This window comes from Fundulus heteroclitus, chromosome 12 (genome assembly GCF_011125445.2).
Source record: "Fundulus heteroclitus isolate FHET01 chromosome 12, MU-UCD_Fhet_4.1, whole genome shotgun sequence".
Lineage (NCBI taxonomy): Eukaryota > Metazoa > Chordata > Actinopteri > Cyprinodontiformes > Fundulidae > Fundulus > Fundulus heteroclitus.
Window position 1 is genome coordinate 32,307,011 of NC_046372.1, and position 27,841 is coordinate 32,334,851.

Genomic DNA, 27,841 nt, shown 5'->3' on the forward strand with positions numbered 1-27,841 from the left:
ACAGGACTTAGAAACTCCCTGGGGGCCCAGAAAAATGAGTGGGAGCACAGCTTTCCACTGAGGTTTCGTTGAGTAGGAGGACCTTTTTATCAGTAAGGTGTGGTACCAATAAACCTTATAGATGATTCAGAGCTGTGGGCATGTGCAGACATTTAGGTTCCCCACCCTAGAGGTCCATATCAACACGTCATGGTGGATCTGTTTTGTACGAGCCAAACACACTGGTATTACGGGCTGTCTTTGTTTCCTCATTTTGGCAAGGCATGCCTACCTTGTGCAATTTCTGTAAAGAACGGTTATCAGACGAAAGCATACATATTAAATAAATTAGATTATTATTGAAAAGTTCATTTATTTCAGTAACTCACTTCACTAAAGTAAACACATTATATAGATTAACACAGACTGATGACGTTTCAGATCCTTATTTTCTGTTAATTATTTTTTTTCCAGCTAGTAAAAACACAGTTAAGATTAGAATATTGTTTGAAACTAATTAAAAAAGCAACAATTTTCATGCAGAAATAGGGACTTGATGAGAAGGCAAGGCAAATTTATTTGTATAGCACATTTCAATACAAAGACTATGTATGCTAAGTGCTTTATATTATTAAAACAAAAACAGAATAAAAGCAAGTAAAAAAACAGTTGGAATGAAATGTAGTAAAATTTAAATAAAATAACAGAAAAAAGGGAAACTAAAAGCAAATATTAATGATTTTAAAAATAGTTGAACTACAAAGTTAGATTGCCAGTCGATGGCAATCCTTAACAAATGTGTTTTTAATCTTGATTTAAAAGAACTCAGGCTTTCAGCACTTTTACAGTTTTCTGGAAGTTTGTTCCAGATAAGCGGAGCATAGGAACTAAATGCTGCTTCTCCTTGTTTAGTTCTGGTTCTAGGTATGTGGAGTAGATTTCAGCCAGATGACCTTAGCGGTCTGGATGGTTGATACACTGATAACAAGTCTGTGATGTATTTAGGTGCTAAGCCATTTAGGGATTTATAGACTAACAGAAGTATTTTAAAGTCTATTCTCTGAGATACAGGGAGCCAGTGTAAGGACTTTAGAACTGGGGTGATGTGCTCTACTTTCTTAGTCTTAGTAAGGACACGGGCAGCAGTGTTCTGGATCAGCTGCAGCTGTCTGACCCACTTTTTAGGAAGTCCTGTGAAAACACCGTTGCAGTAATCAATTCTACTAAATATAAACGCATGGATTCATTTTTCCAGATCCTGCTGAGACATTAGTCCTTTAATCCTGGAAATGTTCCTCAGGTGATAGAAAGCCGACCTTGTAATTGTCTTTAAATGCTTTTGGAGGTTCAGGTCTGAGTCCATCACTACTCCCAGATTTTGGGCCTGATCAGTGCTTTCTAGCTGAAGCAGCTGAAGCTGTGTGCTAACTTTTGACCTCTCCTCTATTAGTCCAAAGATTATTACTTCTATTTTGTTTTTATTCAATTGAAGAAAATTTTGACGCATCCATTTATTGATTTCTTCGAAGTATTGGGGAGGGGCAATATGTTATAGTATGCGATAGAGCATCAACCTGACCTTTTAATTTTTAATTCTGAGCTTGGATCTAGTCTTTTTTTAGCATGATGTACAGCACTGATTCAGCCTGCAAAATAGTTAAGGATTAAATACATACAGTCTTATTCAACAGCAGGTTGCAACCCATTTCAGGAGGAGTTGCTGACAATAAGGGTTTAAGCGTAATGCTAATGCTCTTCATGAGGGGCCACAAAGATGATTGTGATGATGAAAGGACAAACCTTGGGTTCCTCTATTCCAAACTATGTTGTTAATTGGGATTTGTTTTCACAATTAATCCCAATTATTATCATGAGTTGTTTTTTTACCCACAAATGCTGCAATAACTTCCCAACTTGAGCAGAGTAATAAGTCGAAGCCAGATCAACCTGTTTCATAAGCTTTGTATATGAATTATACTGATTGTTTTTAGCCAACCTTGACTTAGAACTACGTACATTGGATGAGCCGCTTGTTTTGTGAAGGATAATGGCCTGAAATAAATCTAATGTGAATTTCCCAATGTGCTAAAACATCTCTACATTAAATGTCACCTATGGGCTTTTGTGCTGTAAAATTCCTTAGAAATGCGCGATTCCGGTCTTTAATACCTGCTGTTTCATAAAGATTGTAGCTGCACAGGTCCAACATGGCCGCATCGGTGCAAGGAGTAGCAGCTGTACCAGTCAGTCACCCTATTAGCACCTTCTGGAAAGAGTCAAGGCCTTCAGCTGGTACTTGTCTAGAAAGGCTCCGTCACTGTGCGGACAGAGTAGAACAAACACAACAGTATTGTGCGATACATTGCAGTGGACGGGATATTGTCTGGAATATCACATACGTATACCGATAGTACATGAGCTAGAGTTGTCAAAATAATCCATACTACGATATAATCAGTACCAATAACATTATTTAAAGATACTCATTTGTGTCAAAATTGATAAACTGATCTCTTTACATTCGCCCAAACCGTTGCACTTCTTCCAGCAGTAGCGTTGCAATAACAGAAGCCAAGTCTGTCCGATCCCTACAGCTTCACCTGACCATAATAATTATCTGGTGCTGGACGTTTTTTAAGTCTGCTAACATGTTGAGTACTGGCAGGAAAAAAATGTCAATCCTCTTTTTCAACAAGACAAACACAAAACCGTTGTTCAGAGAAACTTTCCCTATGAGGCAGACGGACAAGAAAAAACAGAACGGTGCTAGCATGCTAAGCTAACGCTATGATGTTTGAGTTTTAGAGCAACGTAAAAAGGTCAGAAGACCTACTGTGTCTGCAACAGGGAAGTGGTGAACCTCCCAGACAACATAAGCTAACGCTAGCTGTTATTAGCTTGACGGACATGGGCAGCCTGGTTACAGGGTTCTGTCTAGGTGTGCAGTTCTGCACCGCACAACGCTCCGTTTTGTGATACATGTAAGTCATTTATGTTTCTGCTTTTATTTTTAGTTTTGTCAGGTTTGGTCCTGTACAGTATTGTCCCTGTACGTTTTAGTTTTGCCCTAATTAAGAAAGTATCAACAATGGAATCGAGAATCAAGTATTTTTCTTAGTATCGGTATCGCGACTGAAATTTTAGCATCATGACCTCCCTAATCTGAGCCCATTGTGAATGCATGGACACTGGTCTTAAACTATTTACACAGCAAGATGGCTTTACCCACCATGCTGCGTTTTGAACTCCGATTTTCTACATCATTATAAATGAGACATAAATAGAAGAAAAGTATAAATAATGTCTCTATACCTGCAAATGCACGATTGTCCTGCAGTGCAATTTTTTTCTATTCTCTGACTTAAGACACAGTTCCTCTCTGTCTGCTTAACTGTGTGTTGAGACACAGACAGAAGCGGTGAGGCGTCTCCTGCCGAGGAAGTTTCTAGAGTTTTCCCGCGGTCCAAACCCCGACTGGCGGCCACAAAAGCTAGAGCAGACCGCTGCTCTCTCCGGCTGTTTTCATGCACTAAGTTAAAATCTGAGATCCTCAGCCATTACGCGGCCAGGAGAACATGTTAATTAAAAGATTTTTTGCCACAATGAATATATTTATATCGGTTTGATTTTTCGGCTTAATCCCCGTCTGAAGGTGGGGAGCGGTGCCAGCTCGCTTCCCCGGACCGAGCCTGCCAGCGGAGCCAAGACTCTCGAATGAGACCGCTGCCTCGCCCGGAGGATTATAGACACTATTTCATGCTTTATAGTTTTTCTTACCCCAACCATGGCGCGGAGAACTGTGAAGCTAGAGTCTTTATACAGAAAGACAGACCGGCAGCAGGCAAAGGCAGGCAGCGCCGCCTTGTACCGCATGAGGTGGATGGATAGACACTTCAGAAACAGCTTTCAGTGTGAAATGAGAGAAAGCCGTACATCTACGGCTCTGATACGACGCCTCTGGCAAAGCTGAAGTGTACCTTTTCTTTATTCCCTTTTTTTTTTTTTTACCCTTCAGATGTGATTCATGGATTGACAATAATAAAATTATATTTCGGATTGATCCACTCTGTTCATAGTGGTCCTTAATATTAATGTTGTCGCTCTTCAGTTTTTCTGGACTTCCTCTGAGAAAACCTTCTCATTTCTTGTCACTCCACGGCCAATCACTGAAAAGAGGGGCGTTCACTCAAAACTCTCGGCAAATACTCGGCCCTGAAAAAAGCTGCTCCTGAAACACTTGAAAGTGGGCGAAGCTGTGCGGTGCGCAGCCAATACGAGCCAGTGGAACAGGGGCTTTAGTGTCTGAAGCAGCAGCGAGTGCTGCCAGGAGTCCCTCCCTGCTTCCCTCAGCGCTGTCTCACAGGCACAGGAAGCTGTAGCTGCCTCGTCCTAAAAGCCCTGCATGCAGTCAGAGCAAAGAGAGCAGAGAGAAGACCTGCTCCACTCCATTTTCACAGTGCAAATGTATAACATCTGCGCAATGCTGCCAATGTTTCTGCCCTGTATTACAAAGTGGCATATACATATAATGTAAATATAGTTTTAAATCGAGACTCTTTTTTTTTTTTTCTCTGAAACTGTTGCTCTAACATACTCCTTTAAATTTAATTCACGCAGCTTCATGCACCTATTCACGCCGTTCACTGTGTGCCTCTGATGACTGTCTTTTTCATTAAATTTTATGTATGTTGTGATGAATTCAGGCAAGGTATAAAAATTCCTACATGATTTCATAAATTTTATTTGTATTTTTGTAAAATTCCACGGACGACCCACCACCACAGTTTATAAAGATCCTAGAGGAAATCCTGGAACCGAATTATATTTCTCATCATGATGTGCTGGTTTTTAATATATTTTAGCCTACTTCATGTTGTCACAGTTAAAAACTATAGTTAATCCCACTAAAAAGGTCATCATTTAACTCGGGGAGCAATTATGTTTTTACGTAGGACTAGATTGTTTTGGTCAGCTTTTCTTTTCTGAAATCATCTTTTGAAAACAGTTGTTTTTTTGGTGAATACTCGTGGTTTATTTGAAATGAAAACTTGTTTGATGATCTGAAAACATTCTGTGACAAAAAATATACACATAGAAGAAATCTGTAAGAGCTAATATACTTCTAATAAATAAAGCAACTATTAACAACAATTTGCTTAAGCACTTCTGTCTTTTCTGATTATGCACCTGTGGATGTCTTGATTTCACTTTCTATGGTTTTATATTTCTCAGCCGCTGGATATGATTAAAATAAGTGCTAAACCTTGAAGTCTTTGCATTTCTACAGTAATATAATACGATTTCCCAAAGTCTTTACATCTTTTTTCTAGTTCTTGCACCAGGAATCCAGTGTTCCAGGAAAACAGTTACATCGCTCTGCAGTTTTATGATATATTCTTTAAAAAGATGGAAGGACTGATGGAAATAAGCCCCTATATCATTGGATTTTTTTTTTTTCAAATCAAGAGAAGTGATACGATAGCGGTCTCTTGGGAGTTCCTAAACCCCCTTTTTGCCTTAATTGATATAATGAATGGCATGTGTTTTCATACTCGTGAGTCGGGTAATTGCCTTTTTTAACAGCATCAGTGTAATATGTGGAGTGGAATGATTGGAGATGTTAATATTTTAGAGCAGAAATGTAGTTTACACTGCTAAAAAAGATTTCCTGTACTGGTAATTAGCCAGCAGATTTTATGTGGAGGCAATGAAATGTTTCATTTTTTTTTTTTCCTCCTGAACTATGTTTTGTTTTAAATTAGTTTCACCTTCCTTGTTTTATCTCCTTTTTTCCATATTGGCCTGTCTTGATTTATACATGTATGCAATCTAAATAGAAAAATAATTTATTTTCTACATGTTTTTTTTTTTTCTTTTGCTGCATGCACGGTTCCAGGTAAAAATGTTATCTGAAGAGTTATCTGATATTGTTCTTCTTGTCCAACAGGCTCGAGGAACAGACAAAGAAGCTTCACAAAGACATGAAGAAAAGCACAGAAGCTGATTTAGGTGTGTTCATCTAGAAAACCTGTCTTATTAGATTCTCCAACACACTTGATGCTGCTTAACAGGTTTTACCGAGGTCGTAAGAGTCCACTGGAGGTTTTTCTGTTCCGCTGTTAATGAAATGACAAATAAAACAAAAGCGTCCTCCGTCTAAACCCCCCCCCCCCATCCAGGCTCCTCTGGACTCCGGTCGCCGTTGCAGCTTCCTTTTTTGTGCTCTGCTCAGTTATGGCTTGATCTGTATATTGTCTCTGCAGTCATTTGTTTTTTGCACTTGTCTGCAACAGAAACCATGTTTACCCAACGTGTATTCTCTTTATTTTGTTGGTTTTGGATCCGCGTGTTTGTGAAGTAGCAACAGCAATGGCCTGTGGTAAGAAGTCGGCTGTGGGGGCGGAGGAGCGGGGAACGGATAGAGAAGCAAGAACCTCCTTCATTTCCTCTCCTTTGTGCTCTGGAATATGGATGTTTGCATCATCAAAGTGTCATAGCTGTCAGGGCCTCATTATTGTTAATGGATTCCATGTGTTGCTCGGGTCCCATCTCCACCAACCAACCGTTAACCCAGCAAACAACTGGACCCGCTCTGAGTGTCAGCACCGTGGTAATGCGCTGATGGCTGCTGGTTGTGTTAGCCATCATTTGTGCTGTCGGAGGTAGCGATATTCTGTGTTCACGCATGTATAATCAGGGGGATTTCTATGGTTTGTCACGGTTGCATTTTTAAAGGGCTAGTGAAGCTGCTATAGCGACTAGAGTTTCGAAAGCGCTCCTTGTTTTCACATTTAGTCACATTACAGCCGCAGATTTGCGTTCTTTTAATTGTACGTGATAGACCAACACAAACTGGTGCACATGTTTGAAATCAACGAAGAATTAGATCTGGTTTTGATCATTTTTATTCCAAATAGAAATGTAAAAAGTGTGCCGTACTTTTGTATTCAGTCCCATTGAGTGAATCCAGTCTATAGGCTTCTGCTGCTTTTATCCGTTTTTTCTTGCAAGCTTGCACTCCACCATGTTTACTGAGGGCTGATGCCTTCAAGATGATGTGCAGTGACGGTTTACCTCTGCACATATCATTTTACATGTAGGCTAAAGAGGTCAGCTCTTACTCATCTGACCAAGCCAGTCTTCTTCAAAGTGGACTTTTTCCTCTTTTGTTGGCCTGTTTAAATGAAGACTTCTAATGGCTACTTGACATAAAGGCTAGATTTGTTAACGACACGGCCAAACGTTGTCCCATTGAAAGATTCTCCCATCTTAGCTGTACATCCCTGAAGCTCCTCCAGAGTTACTACTGGCTTCTTGGCAGCTTCTCTGACTATTGCCCTCCTTGCGTGGCCGCCATGTGTTTGCCGGTTTTTAGTTGTGCCATTTATGGGTTAAATGGTGCTTACAGTAGTGTTTTAGAACCAAACCCCTGTTCTCTGCAGCTTAATCCCTGATATGTCTGCTGGTTCCCCCGGTCTTCACTAATGTTCTCTGGCAAAAACAGGAGGCCTTCCCGGAACAGCTGGATTTATACTAACATAAAATCACACACAGGTGGATGCTATTTACTAACCAAAAGGTACTTCTTTAGGCATTTGAGTGCATTTGATTTTATTTAGGGGTATCAGAGTAAAGGGACTTAAATATATGTGCCTGCCACCGTTTTTTTGTTTGTAAGAATTTAAGATTTTGAAAAAAAACATGTAGTCTTTTCTTTCCACTTAAGGTTCTGTGCTGTTTTGTGTTGGTCTAACACGCCCAGTTCCGGTAAAATACATTCAAGTTTGTGGCTGTGACCTAGCAAAGTTTGACATGGTATCGATACCTTCCCCCAGGCACAGTAAATATCCTGTTCATTCCCTACCTGCAGAAAGGCAACCTGCAATTGAAACAGGTTACCTACCGTCTGATGCCTCTGCTCAGTTTTTCACAGACAGACTCGAACTCTGTTGACCTGGTCTGTGACCGGTATTTCCTGTCGTACTCCGCTGACTCCGTGAACCCAGACTGCCGTTGCCAGCTGCAGTCTGAGGCAGTTGTGTGTGTGTCTGCCCATGGAGCAAGTGACTCAGTAGAGAGACGGGTAAATAAACATGGAGGATTGCCAAAATGGAGACCTGGCCACCCAGCTAGAAGGGAAAATAACAGGGCAGTGACAGCTGGTTAGCCGTGACGGAGCTTTAACAGTAACATGTTTACATCTAGCACCTTGTGTCAAATGTTGTTCTAAATTTGTTTAACTTTTTCAATTCTAATGTTTCTTTTTATAAAGGAAATTAATAATTGGCTCAGGTTATCCTCAGGTCACATTTTGATTTAACCCTTTTTTTTAATAGAACATTTCAGTCTTAACACAGGGTTCCCGCGGATCCTTAAAAAGTCTTAAAAGGCATTGAATTCTGTAATATAAAACTAAGGCCTTAATTGGCATTAAAATGTCTTAAATCAGTCTTTCTTAGGTCTTAAAATTGTTACCAGGCCATAAATAGGATTTAGTTTTTGTAATCCTTACCAAACAGTAAAATAATTGACACAAGTATATATATTTTTAATTTACCGAACGGCTCAATGTAACCATTATTGGTTCCGTCCCGATAGCGGAACCAATAAAAACTGTTGCGGCCGGACCATAGCTGCGAAAAAGAGTTGGCACTGGTTATGTTGTGGTTTTTAATACTGATTTATAGTTTATTTTAGTAGGGAACAAAACAACGTTTGTGCATTGAGTTCAGTAGTTGTTAAAAATATATCTGTAATTTGTGTGTTTTTTAGCTTTATTCCTATATGGAATGTTTTTCAAAATTTTAAACATGTCTACTGGGCCACAAAGTAATGGTTTATGTTAAAATAAACATTTGGGTGAAGTTGTCGCAACGAGGTTTATCTTGTTTATCGTGAAGTTGGTCTTAACTTTTTATTTCAAGTGGCATTAAAAAGTCTTAAAATGTCTTGAATTTGACTTCCATTATGCTGTAGGAACCCTGTAACAGCCGAGTAAGAGATTATTTGGTGTTTTAATTGGTAAGCTATACAGAAACAGGACAGTTTTTCTAATTATCTCTGGAAATAAAATGTTAGAAAAAGAATCTCGATTGAGCAGAAAAGATCATTCACTGTCCCAGATTTGCAAAAAGCTAGTTTCAGTGACGCTCGTCCTTTCACCTTGTCGGTCCTCTGCAGAGCACGTCTATCGTAACAGTGTGGGTTTGCCACCAAACTGGGTCTAGTGCCAGGCTGGCTGTAGCAGTACTTCGTATTTCCACCTCCATCAGCACCATCCCTGCCACCAAACAAATGGTGCTATCTACGTTTGAGCCAGAGGGAGGAAAGGCTTTTATCAGGAGCTGTAGGCGGGCTCATGGAGACCGACGAGCAATGAAAATGTAGCAAGCGCCATGTTTACCTCTTAAGATTGCTGTTGATCTACCAAAATAAGGATAAAAACCAAAACAGAAAGCTCTGCGAAGCTTTCTAAAAAGTTTAATTAGGCCTGTATAGCACTGTCATATCTCCTGTCATCTAGGTCAATGTGTCGCGTAGAGCCTCGCTCACAGTCGCTGTTTTCCACTGAATCCGCGCTCAGAACTTTCACTCCATAGTTAAACACTGTTGGTCTTTTAATATCACCGGAAAGGATCAACAAATCCAGTCGAAAATGCAGATTATAACACAGATCAGACAGCTGGGATTAAAGAAGCAATCACAAACACCGTACGCTGTTTAACGCAGCAGCAATCAATATAAAAGGCTGATATTAGGACATCTGTTTGATGATGTAATAAAATGGGATATGTTTGGCTAAACTGTCTCCCTGCACTTTTGATTTTCTTCAAAAACTGAAAACATAGCAGTGGGAGAATCAGGCGTTTAGTCCAAGAGACATTTTTGGGCAAAGCAGTAATCTGGCTCCATGCTGGTTCTCTTTGGCTCACAAAGATCAAACCGGCTCTTTTTGTATAAGCGGTAAAGAACCAGTCTTGGTTTTAGCACCGCAGCCTCTTTAGTAGGAAAACCCTAGAGGAAGTCCTGATCTGAGATGTGTTCAGAGTCTGAACAAAGTGCCATGTGTGCAGATTAACAGTAAATGCTGCTGTGAAGAAACATGGCAGAGATTCCTGATGTACTGGTGAATATTCAAAAGGCGGGCATCCTAACCCCTACCCTCCCACACGGGAGATTCATACACTGAAAAGCCTTTTAACGCCGTTATTTGACGATGTTTTAACAGCCTTCTCTGTCTTGTGTGCTTGTGGCCGTCAGCCATGTCTAAAGCAGCCGTGAAGATCTCTGCGGATCTGCTGAGCAACCCGCTGTGCGAGCAGGACCAGGCCTTCCTCGAGTCCATGAGCGCTTTGGATACAGCCATGAAAAGGATGGACGCGTTCAACCAGGAGAAGGTCAGAATTATTCCGACGTTGGTTTGTCTCCCTGTCCTCTCTGCTTTTTCTTGGATCTCACCATTAAACTGACCAAAAACAATTTTTCTGTTTCCTCCTTTTGTGTGTTTTGAAAAGCATCTGTGGTGTTGTGCTCCGTTAGCTCAAGGTGCCGGCTATCAGCTGTGAAACTGGTGTGTTTGTGACTCACTGGTGTCCAGAATAACTCGACTACAGCGGAGGGGCCTTGTTTAGAGGAGAACGCTACCATCTACCAAAGCCGTACGAGTTATCCACCGCTGATAAAGTAAACTAGTAAATGTTGTTTCTGCGTATTTTACTGATATCTCGTTTTTGTATTTAGTATCCATCCAAAGTTAAGAATAAAGCATAAAGCAGCTGAACACACATTTTACTCACATTTTGCTGACAGGGTTAAGCTAAACCCTGTTTCCAGGTTTCCATTTGAACCTATTTTATTTGTTTTTTTTTAACTTAGTGTTGTAAATATTTGTTGCTTCTGTTAACATGGAGGTGGCTCTCAGGAAATGTAATCAAAAAAGTTAATTTACTTCAGTAATTCAATAAAAAGAGCGACAGTCATAGATTAATTACACGCAGTGTTTATCTTTCATATTTTCATTCTCTGTAAAGATTGTTGGCAGAGGGAGTGCTCTAAGGTTTCTGGTCCACTGGGTTTTACCACATGGTTCCACAAAGCATCACTGACTAGAACCTTCCCACGTGATTTCTAGCAACTTGAATTCTCTGTCCGCAGACCAGGCAGACACCAGGTGGCCCCCAAGTCAGCTGCATCCAAAATATCTAAAAAATAAAAAATAAAAAGCCTTAGAAATGTGTTTATTTACATAAAGTTAAGGTGAGCTCAGGTAATGCATTGTGTTGTCTAGGGATGGGAATCGAAAACCGGTTCCTGTTCAGAACCGGTTCCGTGTTTTCCAATTCCGTGGCACCGTTTGGCAGCTCGCTAAACGATTCTCTTTTCGATTCCGTCGTGCAGAGGATCATAGCAACACAACGTTAGCACAACGGTTTTTTACGCAAGTTACGTCACGTTTTATACGCAAGTTACGCACATGGCGTTCAGTAAGCACGTGTGCGTAACTTGCGCACGACGTGACCAGGATTAAAGCAAAACAAAAAAATATTGCCGCCCCATCGGGTAAACGGGGAAATTTAGCTTCATTTTAAGGAAGAGAAAGATGGCAACGAGGCGCTTTGCAATCATTGCAGAAGTGGCATTTACATCCGCGGGAGGAAATAGATCCAACAGGCAGAAACACCTGCGCACACAACATGGCATACAATTTAATGAATGCCGTGTTTTTGATTCTTACCGGACAGAAGCTAAAGTTACTCTGGTGGTAAGTAGCTAGTTTTACATCACTGGCTGTGCTTAATGTAGTTCTAGTAAATCATATGCCATTTCTGGAAATAAACCAGTTTCCTACCTCTCTTTGGGGTTATTAAGGGAGTCCTTCATTGGTAGCATGTTTAATTTGAACTACTGGTAGCTGGAATTCTTACATGATTCTAGGCATTGCAATGGATGTAACGAAACGTGCTACGAAGTTGCTCCACACTTCAGGGAGCGAGAGAAAGGTGACGCTCGTTTATTTAAATCAGGGGGAGATGAGTTTATTTCCCAAAATTGTACAGTAATGCTTTTTCATTAAACGGATGGCTTCTCCTTTAGATTTAGATGACTGAGGTTATCTAAAGAGAGATTAATAAGCAACTGTCACAACAAACTTACATTTTCTTGTATTCTAAACAACTCATCTACTGTATTTAAGTTTGTTCTTATATTCCTTTTTTTATTTAAACAAATATAAATGTTACTCCAGTTGCACATTTGCTGTGGACATATTGACCTTGTTTGTTTGTAAGGTTGCGTGATAGTTGAGTAAACAAAGTTGATGCTCATCATCAAACTGTTTGTTCTCCTTTTTCCCCCAAATTGGAATCGAAAAAGAATCGAATCGCTTCACAGAATCGATAAAGGAATCGGAATCATGAAAATCTTTTCAATTCCCAACCCTAGTGTTGTCTCTGGTTCTGGGCTAGCTTAAACGAGGGAATACAACAGTTTGTCTCCATGAAATGGTTGTGGCCGCTATGGAAGACTTGACTCCAGCTGTAGTCCACACCATGTGGATCTCCTCTAAACTCATAAATCGCTGTACTTTGCAATATTTTTAACTCTGCAGTTATCACTTTATCTACTGGCCTTTTTTCTTCCACTCCACTTTCCAATAGTATGTTTCTCAATGGCACTGAGCAGCTCGCTTCAGTAGCGCTGACCTTTTGTGGCGTTCCCTCCTTCAGGAGAGTGGCATTGACGGTCTGCTTTACAACCTGTCCGGTCAGCAGTCTTCCCCAAAATAGTTAAGGCCATAACACAACAACTGTATTACCAATGTTATTGCCCCTATACTGTATTATATATTTAATATTATAATTTCAGAGACACAGCGTCTTCATTAGCTCTAAGTCAGGCATGCCCAAAGTGCAGCCCGGGGGCCATTTGTGGCCCCTGTACTGATTTTGGGGGCCCCCCCCCCCCCCCCACAACTACATTTAAAGATTTTAGTTTTTAATTAGGGCAAAATTATAACAGAAAAGTTAAAATCCTACAATTGAAAATGTTAAGCACAACACAAGTATTCATCTTTTAATAAACACACTTTTGACGTTCTCTTTAATTTGATAGTAACATCTATCCATTGATATTTAATTACTCAAATGCAGACTTTGGTGCATTAAAATCTGCTTTGAATTTAATAATTAAAATTACCTACTTACAGCAAGTGTTTTCAAAGAACAGCCGACCCAAATTCTGTTCTTATATTGATGGACCAAAAAGACTTCAGTTTATTATTGTTAAAGAGTCAACTTAAATTATTCAGAATAATTTGCAAACTGGATGAATACAACAAATGAGCAAAACCCTTTTTTTTTTTCAATTTTGGATCTACGATAATTTACACATTACTTTCCAACAAAAATCTGACTTATTTGTCTGATTTTTTGACAATTAAGTCAAAATGATCATCTTTTAAAATTATCATATTTTGTAGAGCAGGTAAAAAAAATTAACACAATTGTTTTGGTTTAAAAAAAAAAATACTTTTTTGCCCTGGAGTTCCTTTGATTTGACAATTTTGGCCCATGTTCCCAAACGTTTGGACACCTTTGCTCTAAGTCGTATTCATTACAATTTAAAGAAACAGAGTTACAAAAATAATTGAATCATTATCTTTTATAAAGTTATGTACATTTACAGCGTTGCAGATCTGGGAAATATATTTTTCAATTTCTTTACTTCTCGCTGTTTTCTCTAGTTTTCTCCTGGCTAATCAGAGATGGATAAATAACTTTCCGCCGTATAGCGTACTCCTGGTTGCCCTCCCTCAGTTCCTCTTCAGTATATTTGCTCCTCTCCAGTTGTGTGATTACAATCATCGCCACAGGTAGTTATCATGTGAATCACTGTAGCACTGTGAGCACCCTTAAGGCAGTTCTCTCTGAAGGATGGGAACTTAAACAGCAAACAATGCAGGGGAGAAAGGGGGAGATGAGGGAAAGGTATATACTGACTGACTTTTTTGTTTTAAAGCGTCGTTTCTTGACTCATTGCCCAGCCAGAATGTGTTCAGGGCTTTTCATATTTGTTATCTTAAAATATTTCCTTTTTTGCTTCCATATTTTACTGTCAGCCAGAATGATTTCATACTGCAATGGTAAACCACAGGGAGAAGAGGAATATCTTTGCAAATCAAGGCTAAGTTAATCCTCAGTAAAAATACATCATGTAATATTACAAGAACCACAGACTAGGGCTGGACGATTTAGGACAAAACATATATAAACAATATATGTTTAGATACAGACACACAAACACTGAATTCAAACTCAAACCTTTATTCAACCAACTTTTTACCAAAAGCTGCAAGTATTTAAAAAATAAAAAAAAGAACGTGTGCTCTCTGAACTCTTTGAAGGGGGCGGAGCTTGGTTCCTGGGTCTGCGTTGTGATTGGTTGGGAGGATGTAATGACCGTAATATTAACCTACATGACAGGCTAGAATGCATAAGGTAGGAAAACTGTTATTTTATTGAACTTTTTATTGACCTTTTATTTTCTATCATCAATATACATCTATCGATCGATATATATTGTTACTGAATTATCGTCCAGCCCTACAACAGACCCATATGTCACCTGGAAATAGACTTGCTTTTAAAGGGTGTTTTTTTTTTCCATTTAATTAGTTTTCAAAGATAACATCAGTACTATCAAAACTAACACTTTGATTTTAGATTTCCGTCTGTAATTCAGGGTCTCTGCATTATCTCAAAAGCCTTAAAAAAAGGTATAAATTAAAAATAATGTATTTTAGGCCTTAAAAATGTGAACGTCAACTTCATTTATATTGTGTGGCATTTTAAACAATCTATAGATGCACAAACAGTTGCTGTCCAGCAATGACTGGACAAAACCAAAGGGTAGATAAAACTACGAGTCAAGATGCTTCATAAAACTCAATGAAATACAGCAGTCTAGATAGAGGAGGGGGAAACATTAATTTAAGAAATACTAAAATGAATCAAAATGCCAAGCTTCACCCTATTTGAAAGCCAGAGACGCCTAAAGTGTTGTGAGCGGCTGTCGAGTAGGAAAGCAAGACGATCCACAGCAGCAGCGGCTCCATCACCTCGGTTTGGATCCTGGAACACCCAAAGCATCTTATTTTCTGACCTCACTCGTCTAAACGAAACTTGTTTGTGTAAGAAAATAAAACGAAATCCTGCAGATGAACCGGCGCCAGAGCATTTAAAACCTTCAAAACGCGTTGAAGTCAGTCCTGCACCAGATGGGAAGCCGGTGGAGTGAGGCCAACACCGGAGGGATCTGGAGAAGCCTTAAACACGTCCAGCTTCCATGCCAGCCCTTAAACGTGGACGTTTACTCTCTCATTACTTCTTCTTCTTCTGTGTTTGTTGCTGCTGTTGTTAATGTCATTGTGGGAACGGTGCTGTCTGGAGTTTTTTGAGCGCAGGGTGTTGTAGTTCTGGCAGAGGCCTTCAGGTGTTCTCTATAACCACAGCAATGCAGGAAGGGACTTATGGCCAGATGCCGGAGCTTCCCTTGTCATGTTGTCCGATAGCAGCCTTCATAGTCGTCATAAATACACTGCAAAAACGGATCTAAAAATAAGTAAAATGTTCTTAAAATTAGTGTATTTATCCTTGATTTGAGCAGGTAAATAAGATTATCTGCCAATGGAATGAGTATTCTGACCCCTAAAATAAGATAATTAGACACCCTGTACTTAAAATAAGATGATTGAGATGAATTGTTCCTGTTGTAAGTGCAAAACTCTTATTCCACTGGCAAATCATCTTATTTACCTGCTCAAATCAAGGACAAATACACTAATTTTAAGAACATTTTACTTATTTCTAGCTCTGTTTTTGCAGTGTACCTTAAGTAAGTTAAATAGTGACTGCTATGTGGGCATTAGGGTAACAATTTACTAATCATGACTTGGTTAACTTGGATCTTAATTGTCTTAAAAGGGTTGGACTGAGGGTGTCGTTGTGGCGCACATGTCCAGGGCCTCGACTTGGTAGAGAGAATTTTGGAGGCTTATCTAACAATAAGCGCTACTTGTTGTTATATAAGATATGCTACGCTGTCATTTTCTTTCTCCATTCTTTTATTTGTGACATAAACATACAAACTGGTAGCTGAAGGGATGAGTGATGCTTACCAAAGTCTCTTCATGTTATTTACACGCTCAGCTGAAAGCATTCTCAGCATCTAGGAGTTTTTTTTTTTTTTTTTTTTTTTATGGCACGGTGGTGCTGTTGTCTCTGCTGCTCGTTGATTCTCAACAACTGCAAATCCATACCGCGCATCTTGTTCTGTTCCAGATTTGGACCCGAGCTGCTCGTCTCCTCGTTTGAACGGCGGCGAGAGCTGAAGGCCCGAAGGCAAAATAGCGATTGTGAGAACTTTTTTTCTGGTCAGTCGGTGTGCATCACCTCTAGGTTTCCAAGGTGTTTCGAATCCAGTTCGGCTCTCTCTCTCTCCAGCACACCGCGCTGACTTCTCCCTTCAAGCTGCCGCCCGGTTCTGACGGCACAAACAGCAAACCTCGCTGCTCGAGCAAAACAGACACAAAAGCATCCCAACCCTTTGCTCTCCTCCGCGTTGAGACGAGCTGGTGCGCCGCGGGGCCCTGCGAGCGAGGAAGCCAGCAGATAAAACGTGCAGCGATAATGAAGGCAGCAGTGGCCCAGGTCTGTGTGTTTATTTCTGGGGCTGAGGAGGGCGCGCAGCCCCGGCGGCGCACTGCTACCCGAGCCGAGCCCCGGCATGGATGGCGGCAGCGCGGTGGAGGATGCTCCGTTTGGAGGGATATTGATTTCCTCAGCGATCTGTGTGTATTTTTGGGAGGCCTGTGTGCCGGGATGGCCTCTGCCCCGTGACTCACTGATGGAGACTGCTGCTTGAGCATCAGGCCTCGGGCTTTGTGGGGCCTCCAAGGAATTGCTTTGCCCCCCCCCCCCCCCTTTTACTGTGGGAAGGGGCAGAGGGTAGAGGGCATCAGCATACTTAAGCAAATGCGCTACTGTTGTTCTCCCTCCTCACTGCATGTTCTCAGCTTAAAAGCAGCAGCGTAGCTCAAGTTGAGGAGGGGAGGGGCGCCGGTGTGAATATGTAAAACAAAGGCAACGTGAATTCCCATGTTCCTATTTGTTATTGGCTCTCTGTTTTCCCTCAAAACCACCATCAACCATTTTGTAGCTGCGGCGGTGTGAAGCGGCGAGCGTCGGGGTTTTTCTCAGACACGGTCGGGGCCCTTTTCACAAACGCAGCTCTGATCTCGCTTCCTTTGCTGCCGTGTGATTGACGGTCCTTCCAGTAGACGGGGAGCGTCTGATATCACCGCGGCAACCCTTTCTCCCTTTAGATCCCTCCTCAGTCCTCACTGGCATGCCCCTCGCCTTGGCCGCCCTGCTTCTCCTCTAGCCGCTGTGAATCTGCAGTGCTGCTGAAACTTCGTTAATTGTGCGCCAACTTCTGTTGCCGCGACTTGGTTTTGCAGCTCGGAGGCCTCATAATGTGTTGTTCGCTTACTTCCATTTAACACCCCCGACCCCTCATTCTCCCCCTCCCCCCGTCTGGTTCTGACAACCAGAAGGAGAATGCTTGAAAATATAAACTGTTATTGTTAAAATGTTTGTTTGTTAAGAACTTTCATCTTGTAAGGCAGCCCACCCTGCTCAGGATTTCAGATCGGTCGGGCTTTGCTTTCATGTCCGTCCCCTGACGGTTGCATCCTTTTGTATCGCAGACTCCATGAATATTCAGGGATTTCTCCTCAGGGCTTGCGTACAATAAAAGAGTCAACGTCATGAAAGTTTCTTTGCCAGCCCTCCTCCCCTTTTTTTCCCGTTTTTTTTTCCCGGTTTTTTTTGTTTGCTCATTTTGAGCGATGCACAATTATTGGTGTTTTTTGTTATACTGTTACTTTGCTGCTAATTAGGAAAAGATGTAGAAGCTGTTGGGGTCTGACTTTAGTTCAGGTTCCTGATGCAGTCTGGAAAAGTCTGGCTTTGAATTGAAGCCTTTTCTAGATCCGGATATAGTGATCTGGGATTTATTTGGTCATCCACTCACTTGTCCATCCATCCATCCATTTGACCATCCATCCATCCATCCATCCATCCATCCATTTGACCATCCATCCATCCATCCATCCATTCACTGATCCATCCATCCATCCACTGATCCATCCATCCATCCATCCACCTATTTGACCATCCATTCATCCACTGATCTATTCATCCATCCATCCATCCATCCATCCATCCATCCGTCCATCCATCCACCTATTTGACCATCCATCCACTGATCTATTCATCCATCCATCCATCCATCCATCCATCCACTAATCTATTCATCCATCTATCCATCCATCCATCCATCCATCCATCCATCCATCCACTGATCTATTCATCCATCCATCCATCCACTAATCTATTCATCCATCTATCCATCCATCCATCCATCCATCCATCCATCCATCCACTGATCTATTCATCCATCCATCCATCCACTGATCTATTCATCCATCCATCCATCCATCCATCCGTCCATCCATCCACCTATTTGACCATCCATCCACTAATCTATTCATCCATCTATCCATCCATCCATCCATCCATCCATCCATCCATCCACTGATCTATTCATCCATCCATCCATCCATCCATCCATCCATCCATCCACCCACTTGTCCATCCATCCGCCCATCCATTCATCAATCATTCACTAGACCATCCATCCATCCATCCATCCCTATCCATAAGTCTTCTTTAAAATAAGCTAAAAACGGTGTCAACTGAGGGAATATGAGTCCATATTTTTCACATAAAGGGGAAGGTTCTAATGTAATAAATACAAGTTGATAATGATTATGTTAACAATGTCCTTTTTATTGCAGGTGAACCAGATTCAGAAGACCGTCATAGACCCTCTAAAAAAGTAAGGGTTACTTTTCATTTTTCTTATAGTTTTTCTTGTGTAAGTGCTGTCAGGTGTTCTTTTTCTAACTCGGGAACAAATAAGTGTTGTGAATCTGCTGAACAAAAGGCTTGTTTTACAATATTGTTTTTTCTTTTTAAAGTTTTATTAGGGATGTCAGGTTTCGTTTTGTGGCCTTATTTCTTATAGGTTAAAAGCTGATTCAGCATTCTGATGCATTTAGGACACGCACCCTAAACATTTTTGCTGCTTAATGCTGCCTCATTGGTCCAGGATAGAAAGTAACAATGTTACGCAGCCGGATCCTACGCTCTCCAGTCTGACAACACAGACTGTAAAAATGAAAGGGAGAATGAGTGGAGCTGCTGTGGTTAGCACGCGTCTGGAAGAAGGTTTATTTGGTTCCCGTTGCTAATATTCGCCCCCATTTGAGCTGCCCTAAGTGCTATTCAGTTTCTTAAACCTCCCTCTGCTTACTTTTACACATGTGCGCGCACGCACACGCACACATGAATGCAGCGCAGAGTTACTGAGGGGAGTGGCCGGGCTGTCCCACCCAACTTCCGGACTGCTAGTTAAGGCATTGCTTCCTCCTGCTAGCTCCTCCCTTGATACTAAACATGTGCCAAGAGGATGTAAGCAGACTCTTTCTACAGCAAATTTTTGTTGACCTTTCTCCCCCATAAAGCTGTCATTTTTAAGGGGAGGGGGTAACCGATGTGAAGTGACTGTGCTGTGAAAACATGACGGGGTTAGGTCGGAGTCAGCGTGCGTTTATCCCTCTCTCTCCCTCGTGCTCCGGTGGCGGAGCAATGACAGGATGGAATGGTTCTAATTTCCTCTTCCTGGTGGGCGGCAGGCGGACGTGTGGGTAGGCTCACAATATGGCACGGGCCCAGCTTCCTGGGCCCAGAGCCGTGGATCGGTGGTGGAAGAGAGCTGTCTCAGGACGGCTCGCGTTCTCACACAGGCACGCAGACAGCAGCCCAGATTTCAGAGGGTGGGGGGGTGGGGGGCTCAGCACGAGTCTAAAATAGAGCGGCGGAGGCAAGTTTTAATTCCAGGGCCAAGCCGAGCTGACCTCCCCGTTTTTAATTTGTACCCCTCCCTAAAAAAGACAGCGTTTCTAATCATTAATTTATAATGGCGCTGTCCACAGAAAAGCTAAAACACAAACCCTGGTGTGCGTTAAAGCCTCCATTAGGATTCCATTAGTGCTTCATTAATTTTTTTGTTTACTTGTCTCTGAATATTCTTGCTGGTGATCTTGTGGCATTCTGAATACAATTTGAAAGGAAGACTGTAATATTAATGGAGGACTCTCACTTAGAGGTGTGTGTTTGTGTGTGCGTATGTGTGTGTGATTACGGCTGAGTGAGAACATATTATCGTGTTTTACCACCAAAGTGAGGACCTTTTTTCTAGTCCTCACCTTTCCTGGGCTAGGTCTCAGGTTCAATCAATCAGGTTTAGGGTCAAGCCGTAGAAAGGCTTGAAAATGAATGGAAGTCCCTCCAAGGTCCTCAGTAAGTGTGTAAAACGAGTGTGTTTGCTTTATCTAATCTATCTTAACATTGTCCTTGTGTAACTGCTATTTTAGCTCTTGGCATCCATCCTTTCTCCTTTAGTCTGGTGAAGTGCACTGAAAACAAATTTAAAAACAGCCCTCCTCCACCCTCGGCGTCTCTTTTCTTTCCTTCAGAGCCGCTTGTGAGTTTCATCCACTCACTAGGGTCACTGAGTGACATCACTGTGTTTATGTGGGGTGGGGGGTGGGGGGTGGGGGGGGGGGGTGGGGGGAGTGCGTGGGCATGGAGGCATTTGTGTTATCTGGGCCTCCCTAACGTAGCCCTTCTGCTCTGTTGTTGTTTTGGGCGAGACAGAAGTCAGGCCTGTTTGGAGACCTTTGGCCTGAGCCGAGCTTGGACCGAGCAGAAAATCCTCCGTCAGCCCTCTGCATCAGAGGGGAGAGCGCTCTCCTGGTGCAGGTCTAAGGGCTAAAGCCGGCGGGACTGGATGGCCCCAGCCTGACGTTTCCAGGGCAGGGATTAGATTCTGGCTGGACTTGTTGAATTTTTATCGCTGGTTCAAGCAATGCTTTTTTTTAATTCAGTCCTTTTTTTTTTAGTTAGTTCAGCATAAGGAACTTTCTTCTCAAAAAAACACATTTCAATTTGTTCTCTTCCTTTGAGAAAGTTTGAGAAACCCTCATAGTAGTGTGTATAAAACCTCAGTTATTTAGATTTTTTACTGAATTGAAGGGACAAAAGCATAAACACCTCTCTTGATTCTTTTAATGGTTGATTGATTTTAATAGTTGTCGTATTCGGACCAGCGTCCACAGAAACGCTCTGAGCGGATCGCTGCCTCCTCTGTGCCGGGGTAAGGTAGAGTTATGCGATGGTGAACGTCAGCAGGGACACCCAGCAGCCCAGACTGAAGCGAGTCTAGACCAGATGAGGCTTGGCTGTCGCTTCAGACCGGCCTGCCTGTGGATTGGCAGCTGCTCATAAACACACTCTGGTCTATAAGCTATTTCCATTCAGCCTGTTCACCACAGCCGGAGCTGTCGCATGCATTGTGGCGTCCCCTTGGCCCGTGTTGCAGCATCCATCCGTCCATCCAGACAGCCCTGGAGCAGGAATGCAGCGCAGACCAGGACATCGAGGGAAACGCTCTCTTATGTCAAATCGGCTTCTTTTATAGTTAAAGAATCACAGTTTTTCAGGCCGTACCAAAGTTAAAATCATGAAACCTTTAACAAAAGAGAATAAAGTATTCCATTTATATCAACCGTTGCTTAATCATGAAATAAAAAAAAAAAAAAAAAAGATATTTCATCACATATAGAGTCATGTGTGTCAGGTGTTTTTTTTTTCTGTTTTATTTCTCTGTTTCCTTGCTTCACGATCTTCTCAAGGCTCCTAATTATCTACTGGATGTTTTCTATCCCCTCAACTTTCTATTGTTACCCATGAAAGCAGCCAGCCAGCTTCTCCAGCCGTGACCGCTGGTGTCTCAGCCTCACCGTGGAGGGGATCAGCCCGCGGGTCCTTTTCCACCGGTCTCACTTATTCTTGTTTTTATATCATTCTGAGTAACAGAGTTAGGAGTTTTAATTAGCCGCGAGCCGTAATTATCAATATTACCAGAAATAAACCCATGGAATTGTTATACGTGTGTGTGTGTGTGTGTATATATATATATATGTGTATATATATATATATATATATATATATATATATATATATATATATATATATATATATATATATATATATATATATATATATATATAAATATAAAATGTATGAGTGTCAGTTTTTATATTGAGTTACTGAAATGGCTTTTCAGCTGTGCTCTAGTTTATTGAGGGTCGTCTGTAGGAGGCTAGGAGCCAGTGCGCTGGCCCTATGAGCCGTCGCTGGCCCTCGCGCCGCAGGTTGAGCACCGCTGGGCTTAGACGCCACAGAGAGGCAGAATCAGCCAGCGGGATGGGAAGAACAGGAACGGGTTAATGCGACTCTGCTTGTTCTGCTTCCTGGTGACCGGGGCAGCAGCCGTGTCCCGTCACAGACTGCAGCCAGTCTGCTGCTGTCGGCCAGGAGAAAGCGGCACCAGGTGAGCCGCGGCGGCACAACGGCCTCTTGGCCTCTGTGTGACGGAGAAGCTGGTTCGCTGCTGCGCTGTCATCAGCCAGAAGGACCGTGCTGGAAAGCGCTCCTGCCCTGAGGCCAGTTACATAATCCCCTGGCACTTGAAGTGTGTGTGTACGCTGGAGCGGATAGTAGACTTGAGGATCGGCATCCACCCCTGCCGTAAACTGGGCTAAAGTGGGATTTTATAAATAGCGGTAGAGCGTGGGCCGTGGGGCTGGGCCGAGCTGTGTGATGTCACTCAAACACTACTAGACCACTCCTTGCTTAACTTCCTGTCGGAAACAATCCCTGCTTGTCTGAAAGAGATCCTCAGCGCCTCTCTCCCCCCCCCCCTTTAGCCAGGCAGCCTCCGTTAAGGCGCAGCGCCAGACAGAGGTCTAATCTAGGATTTCACAATCCGTTTGCAGGGTCTCAGCGGCTCCCTCGTCTGCTGCACATAGCAGGGCAAAGGTTGGCATGGAGAGCAGTGTGAATTATCTAGCCCACACGTTTTAGAGCTAATAACGCTGCACCTAATGGCTGCCGTTAAAAAAAAAAAAAAAAAGCGTTTGTAGTCGTGTGCCTACACAGCTGATGAAACGCTTCAAATGACTCGTTCAGAATAGGTTCGTCTACGTTTTTCATTACGACGGCTTTTACTTCTGACTCATGTGTAGTCAGCACCTGCAAGAGTAATCCTCCACGCTGCTCTGCTAAACAGTTTTCACTGGTTTTTGTTTGAGCAAAGCATCGGAAATGTTTGGGAATCTTTCCTTATCTTACACTTTTTTCCATTTCACTTTGTTGACATTTAGAACTAGATCTGGTTAAATGATACCTACCCAAGTCAAGACAATTAAACATTTTGTAAGGCTCGATTAATATATATATATATATATATATATATATATATATATATATATATATATATATATATATATATATATATATATATATATTATGTGTGTGTGTGTATAGTATTCCTGTTTCCCATTAAAAGCAGCCACAAAACTGGTGCAACAAGTCCCAGGATGAAGCTCAGACTCCTGTTGCTAAGTTACAGATGAATGTTTTCCTATTTTTAGTGCACGAGACCAGGATTCTTGTTGCAAGAATGTATTTTCATTTGAAATATGATAATTGTCGCTAAATGAATTGTTTCATGGCATCCTGAACTATAGTAATTAGATAATAGATGAGAGGAAGCTTAATGCAGAGCCGTCCTCTGGGGGGATGGAGAGCACCTCCACAAGATGTTTCAGGAGAGCTGTTTTATTAAATCACGGCCGCTTTTACGATGCGACGCACGCTCTCCGTTTTTCCAGTAACTTCGGTTACCTTTTTCCTCCGTCTCCGTCTTGGGAAGCTTGTTTCTTACCAGCGTCGCCTGCCTCTGTGTGCCGATTTCGTTTCAGGTACAGCGGCGTGTTCCCGAGCCTCAACATGGCCGTGAAGCGGCGGGAGCAGGCTCTGCAGGACTACAAGCGCTTGCAATCCAAAGTGGAGAAGTACGAAGAGAAGGAGAAAACCGGCCCGGTTATCGTCAAGCTATGTCAGGTACGGTCGGGTTTTGCACGAGTTGGTCCGCTGAAAGTGTCGCTCTAACTCCGGAGGAGGAGGAGGAGGAGGAGGAGGAAGGTTCACCTGCTCTTATTTGTCCTGAGAATGGAGCATCAGGAGTGCAAAAAGGACACAAACGCTGACTGGATGTGAATAAAGTAGTTTAACACATGCATACGGTACATGTGCACTCCTTCACCCACGCAAGCTGCCAGGCTCTCTCAAGTTGTGCCTTTAAAAAAAAAAAAAAAAAAAGCTCCCTGCTGCACTTCTACAGGCATAATTGAGAATTGTACACACACACACACACACAGAGACATGCGAGGCCACTACAGAAGCGTGCACATTCACAGATAATGTTGCAGCGCTGCCTATGGTATTGCCTCTAACACATCCTCACACGGTGGGCCGCCCACGCACGCTGAGAAAAGCGCTGTCAGGGGAACAAAGCCTCGAAGAGGACCAACATCCCTGCCCTTTTTGAATCCCCGCGCACTTAAAGAAACGCTCCCCGCTCCACGTTTGTTGGCCATTTCAGCAGACGTGTGTGTGTGTGTGTGTGTGTGTGTGTGGCCAAATAGAAGCGGCCGAGAGGTGCTTGTCACAACGCGGCGCGTAAAACAATATGTCGCTGTATGATTATTGCAGCTCCTCCTGTCCCCCCCCCTTTTAACGAAGACTCTCACCATCTCACAATTATTCCTTGTGCGCTCCGTAACTCGGTGCCTACAGCAGACTACCCACTAATACATTCACACAGAGATCAGTGGTGCTGGAGTCCACTCACAGCCAAGTCTGCCCACATTACCCACTCCTCCTCACTCTGGTCGTGATTACAGCCTTTTTTGCACTGCATCTCCGTGGGAATTAGGCAAATATATTTCATAACAATAAGAAAAGCATCCCTGGTGGTGGATTTACTCAGGACTAACGTGTGTGTGTGTGTTATTTTTCATAATCTGGAACTATACGCACGTTCCTGAAAGAGTAAACGGTAACATTCCCTGATATTAAGCGTTTTAAGGGCATCGTTCATTCATCCAGCTCACAAAGTTCCAGATGTATGAAACCTGTAGAAATCTGTGCCATTCATTCATATTTAGATTAAAACCAAGCTTTTGCTCTTCCTCTTCGTCTCTCTCTCCCCCCCCCCACACTCCAGGCGAAGGATGAGCTGCGACCCGTCAAGGACGACTTCGAGGCCAAGAACCAGCAGCTGCTGGACGAGATGCCCAAATTCTACCAGAGCCGCATCGACTACTTCCAGCCCAGCTTTGAGGCTCTCATCCGGGCGCAGGTCAGTGGACTCCCCCCCCGGATAAACGCTCGCAGCTGCAGACACGCCCTCCCAGCCGTGCGCTGTTAACAGTGGATAAAGTGTCTGATGAAGGGTGTGTTTAAGTCAGGCAGTCTGTCTCCCTCTCTGCGCTCCTAATGTGATTAAGCGCCAGCGAGCGGCCCACACTGCTGCGAGGAAGGCCTCATCTGTCTGGCACCGCTGCCGTCCTGCAGGCCTCCCTCCAACCTGGAGCTGCTCTTTAAGCAGCTGAGCGTCTGAAGTCAGCGCCGCCACCCCCCCCCCCCCACAGCACAGACCTGCTCAGTCCATGTCATTTCCTCTTTGGGACAGTCACTGGCACGCTCCTAATTAGTAAACCCGATTATCTGAGACTTATTGACAATTAAGGAGTGCGCTGATGCCCTTTGAACTTGCAAATGTTACATCAAACCGGTCAGCAACAAAATACACTGAGGACTTTTTTGTGGGATTAAATTGAAATATATTTACGTAGTTTAAATCTGTTCAGTAATGTTCTTTGTGAGACTGGATATGAGGTATTTTCACCGTAACATTTAGACATGAGGATGATAAGTGGAGCTGATCCTGAGCGAAGAGCTTCTCGTCTTCCTCGCTGTGTGATGAAGACACAGAAGCTGCTTTTGTTGTGAGTCGCCTTCGCTGTAGTTTCATCCTGGAACGTCCAGAGGAGGCGCAGGCCCACAGGAGATTCAGTTTAAAGGTGTTTTTTTTTTGTCTGCTGCAGATTTCTGGGCTGTTTCATGGGTTGATCTCAGAGTTTCCATTACATCTAGTTCTGATTCTTGAGTTTTCCCTGAGGACTGCGGCACCTGAGAGGAGAACTGTGTTAATAGAGTTCATTTAGACTCCACCGAAACTAGTGTTGCACCGATGCCATTTTTTGGCCCCGATACCGATACCCGATACCTGGCTGTGCAGTATCGGCCGATACCGATACCGTTACTTTGAAATTTATGTGTGTGTGTATGAAGAACAGCATACTACTTGGATGTAAAATAATTACTATGATGGCTTTGTCAAGCTGCTACCTTATTAAAGCAGGAAAAAAGACTAATACAAAGTGAATCCAGTAGTTCTACTAAGTGAGTGTCGGGAGAGAGAAGGCTGCGTTCAAGTGACATACAAACATCAAAATGGTATCTGTGACCTATTTGTTGGTACTTGCCGATACCGATACCAACATTTTAGCGCGGTATCGGGGCCCCGGCCGATACTGGTATCGGTATCGGTGCAACACTAAAGAAATCTGAAGGAATTACAGAATCACCTTCATTTATACAACGAAGCAAATATCCCAAACTTTAGTTAAATTATTAATAAACTCAAAATTAGGAACTACATGATGCTGGTTGATGCTTTTAGAGATTGTTACCACAGTGTGATAATTACACAGAAATACAAAAACAAAATGAATTATTCCTACTGATCATAATTGTCACTTTTCCAGTTAACTTATCTATAATATTATATTCAGCCATTAAAAGTAATGTAGGTAGTTCCTTTTGAAATGAGCCTCGTTGTTGCAGAAGATTAGACCTGTTCGTCGTTCTGCTCTCTATAAAATAAGAGAGTTTACCAAACTGATGAAGCTCATGGATCACCAGCTCAGCTTTCAAACGGCGCACCCTGCCTACCTGCTGCTCCTTTAGCTCCCACACAGGCTTTTTGCTCTGCTTTTTTTTCTTCTTCTTTTACAACAGAACGTCTTTACTGTGAGCAGAAGAAGAGTGTAGTATCCTTCATGCAGCCAGCTGACCGGAAGTGCACAGCAACAGGAGCACTTCTGTGATCCACACCGTTGTGGGGGAATAAAAAAATGGGAAAACTGACATTTGTTCACCAAAAGGACTAGAAACCATAGGAAATTATTATTATTTATTTGGTTTTTTTTTGTGGTTTTGCAACCTTTTCAAATGTTCAGTAACAGAAGCTGGCGCATAAAGAGCTGAGGAGGAGCTACTGCCACACCCGTCCACTTCTACCACATTTACTAATTGTTGTTGCTGACAGAAAAAAGCTACTTCCAGATTAGATATGGAAAATGTGATCCCAATATGTTGTGGTAATTACTGCGATTATTATAAAAAGGACAGTAAAAGGCATTTGGTAATTCATGGAGGCCTTCCTGGCTACAAATTATGCAGCCGTGCACATTGGGGGGGTCCCACAAAGACGAATACAGCGGTAGGACAACATACCTGCAGTTATCAAAACTCTGGTGTTAGGCGGGGCGGCGGCACTGCCACATGATCCTTATTCAGCAATTTAAACATAAACTTAACATTTCTGTGAAGCCACCAGGGAACCAACAGTAGAAATAAGGTTACCAATCCTTCATGACGGCAGGAGGACTCATTCCTGGCCCAATATTTAACTTTTCCTCAGT

The 27,841-nt window shown here is 42.5% G+C and overlaps 1 protein-coding gene across 1 annotated transcript in view; it reads left to right on the forward strand.

The window, feature by feature from the left end:
* Nucleotides 1-27,841, forward strand: part of bin3 (bridging integrator 3) — a 39,785-nt gene that overhangs the window by 9,733 nt on the left and 2,211 nt on the right. Inside the window, exons 4-8 of the mRNA XM_012863291.3 lie at nt 5,927-5,988; nt 10,240-10,376; nt 18,896-18,936; nt 23,990-24,131; nt 25,297-25,431. Coding sequence (XP_012718745.2) covers nt 5,927-5,988; nt 10,240-10,376; nt 18,896-18,936; nt 23,990-24,131; nt 25,297-25,431 — 517 coding nt within the window. The remainder of the gene's footprint in view (nt 1-5,926; nt 5,989-10,239; nt 10,377-18,895; nt 18,937-23,989; nt 24,132-25,296; nt 25,432-27,841) is intronic.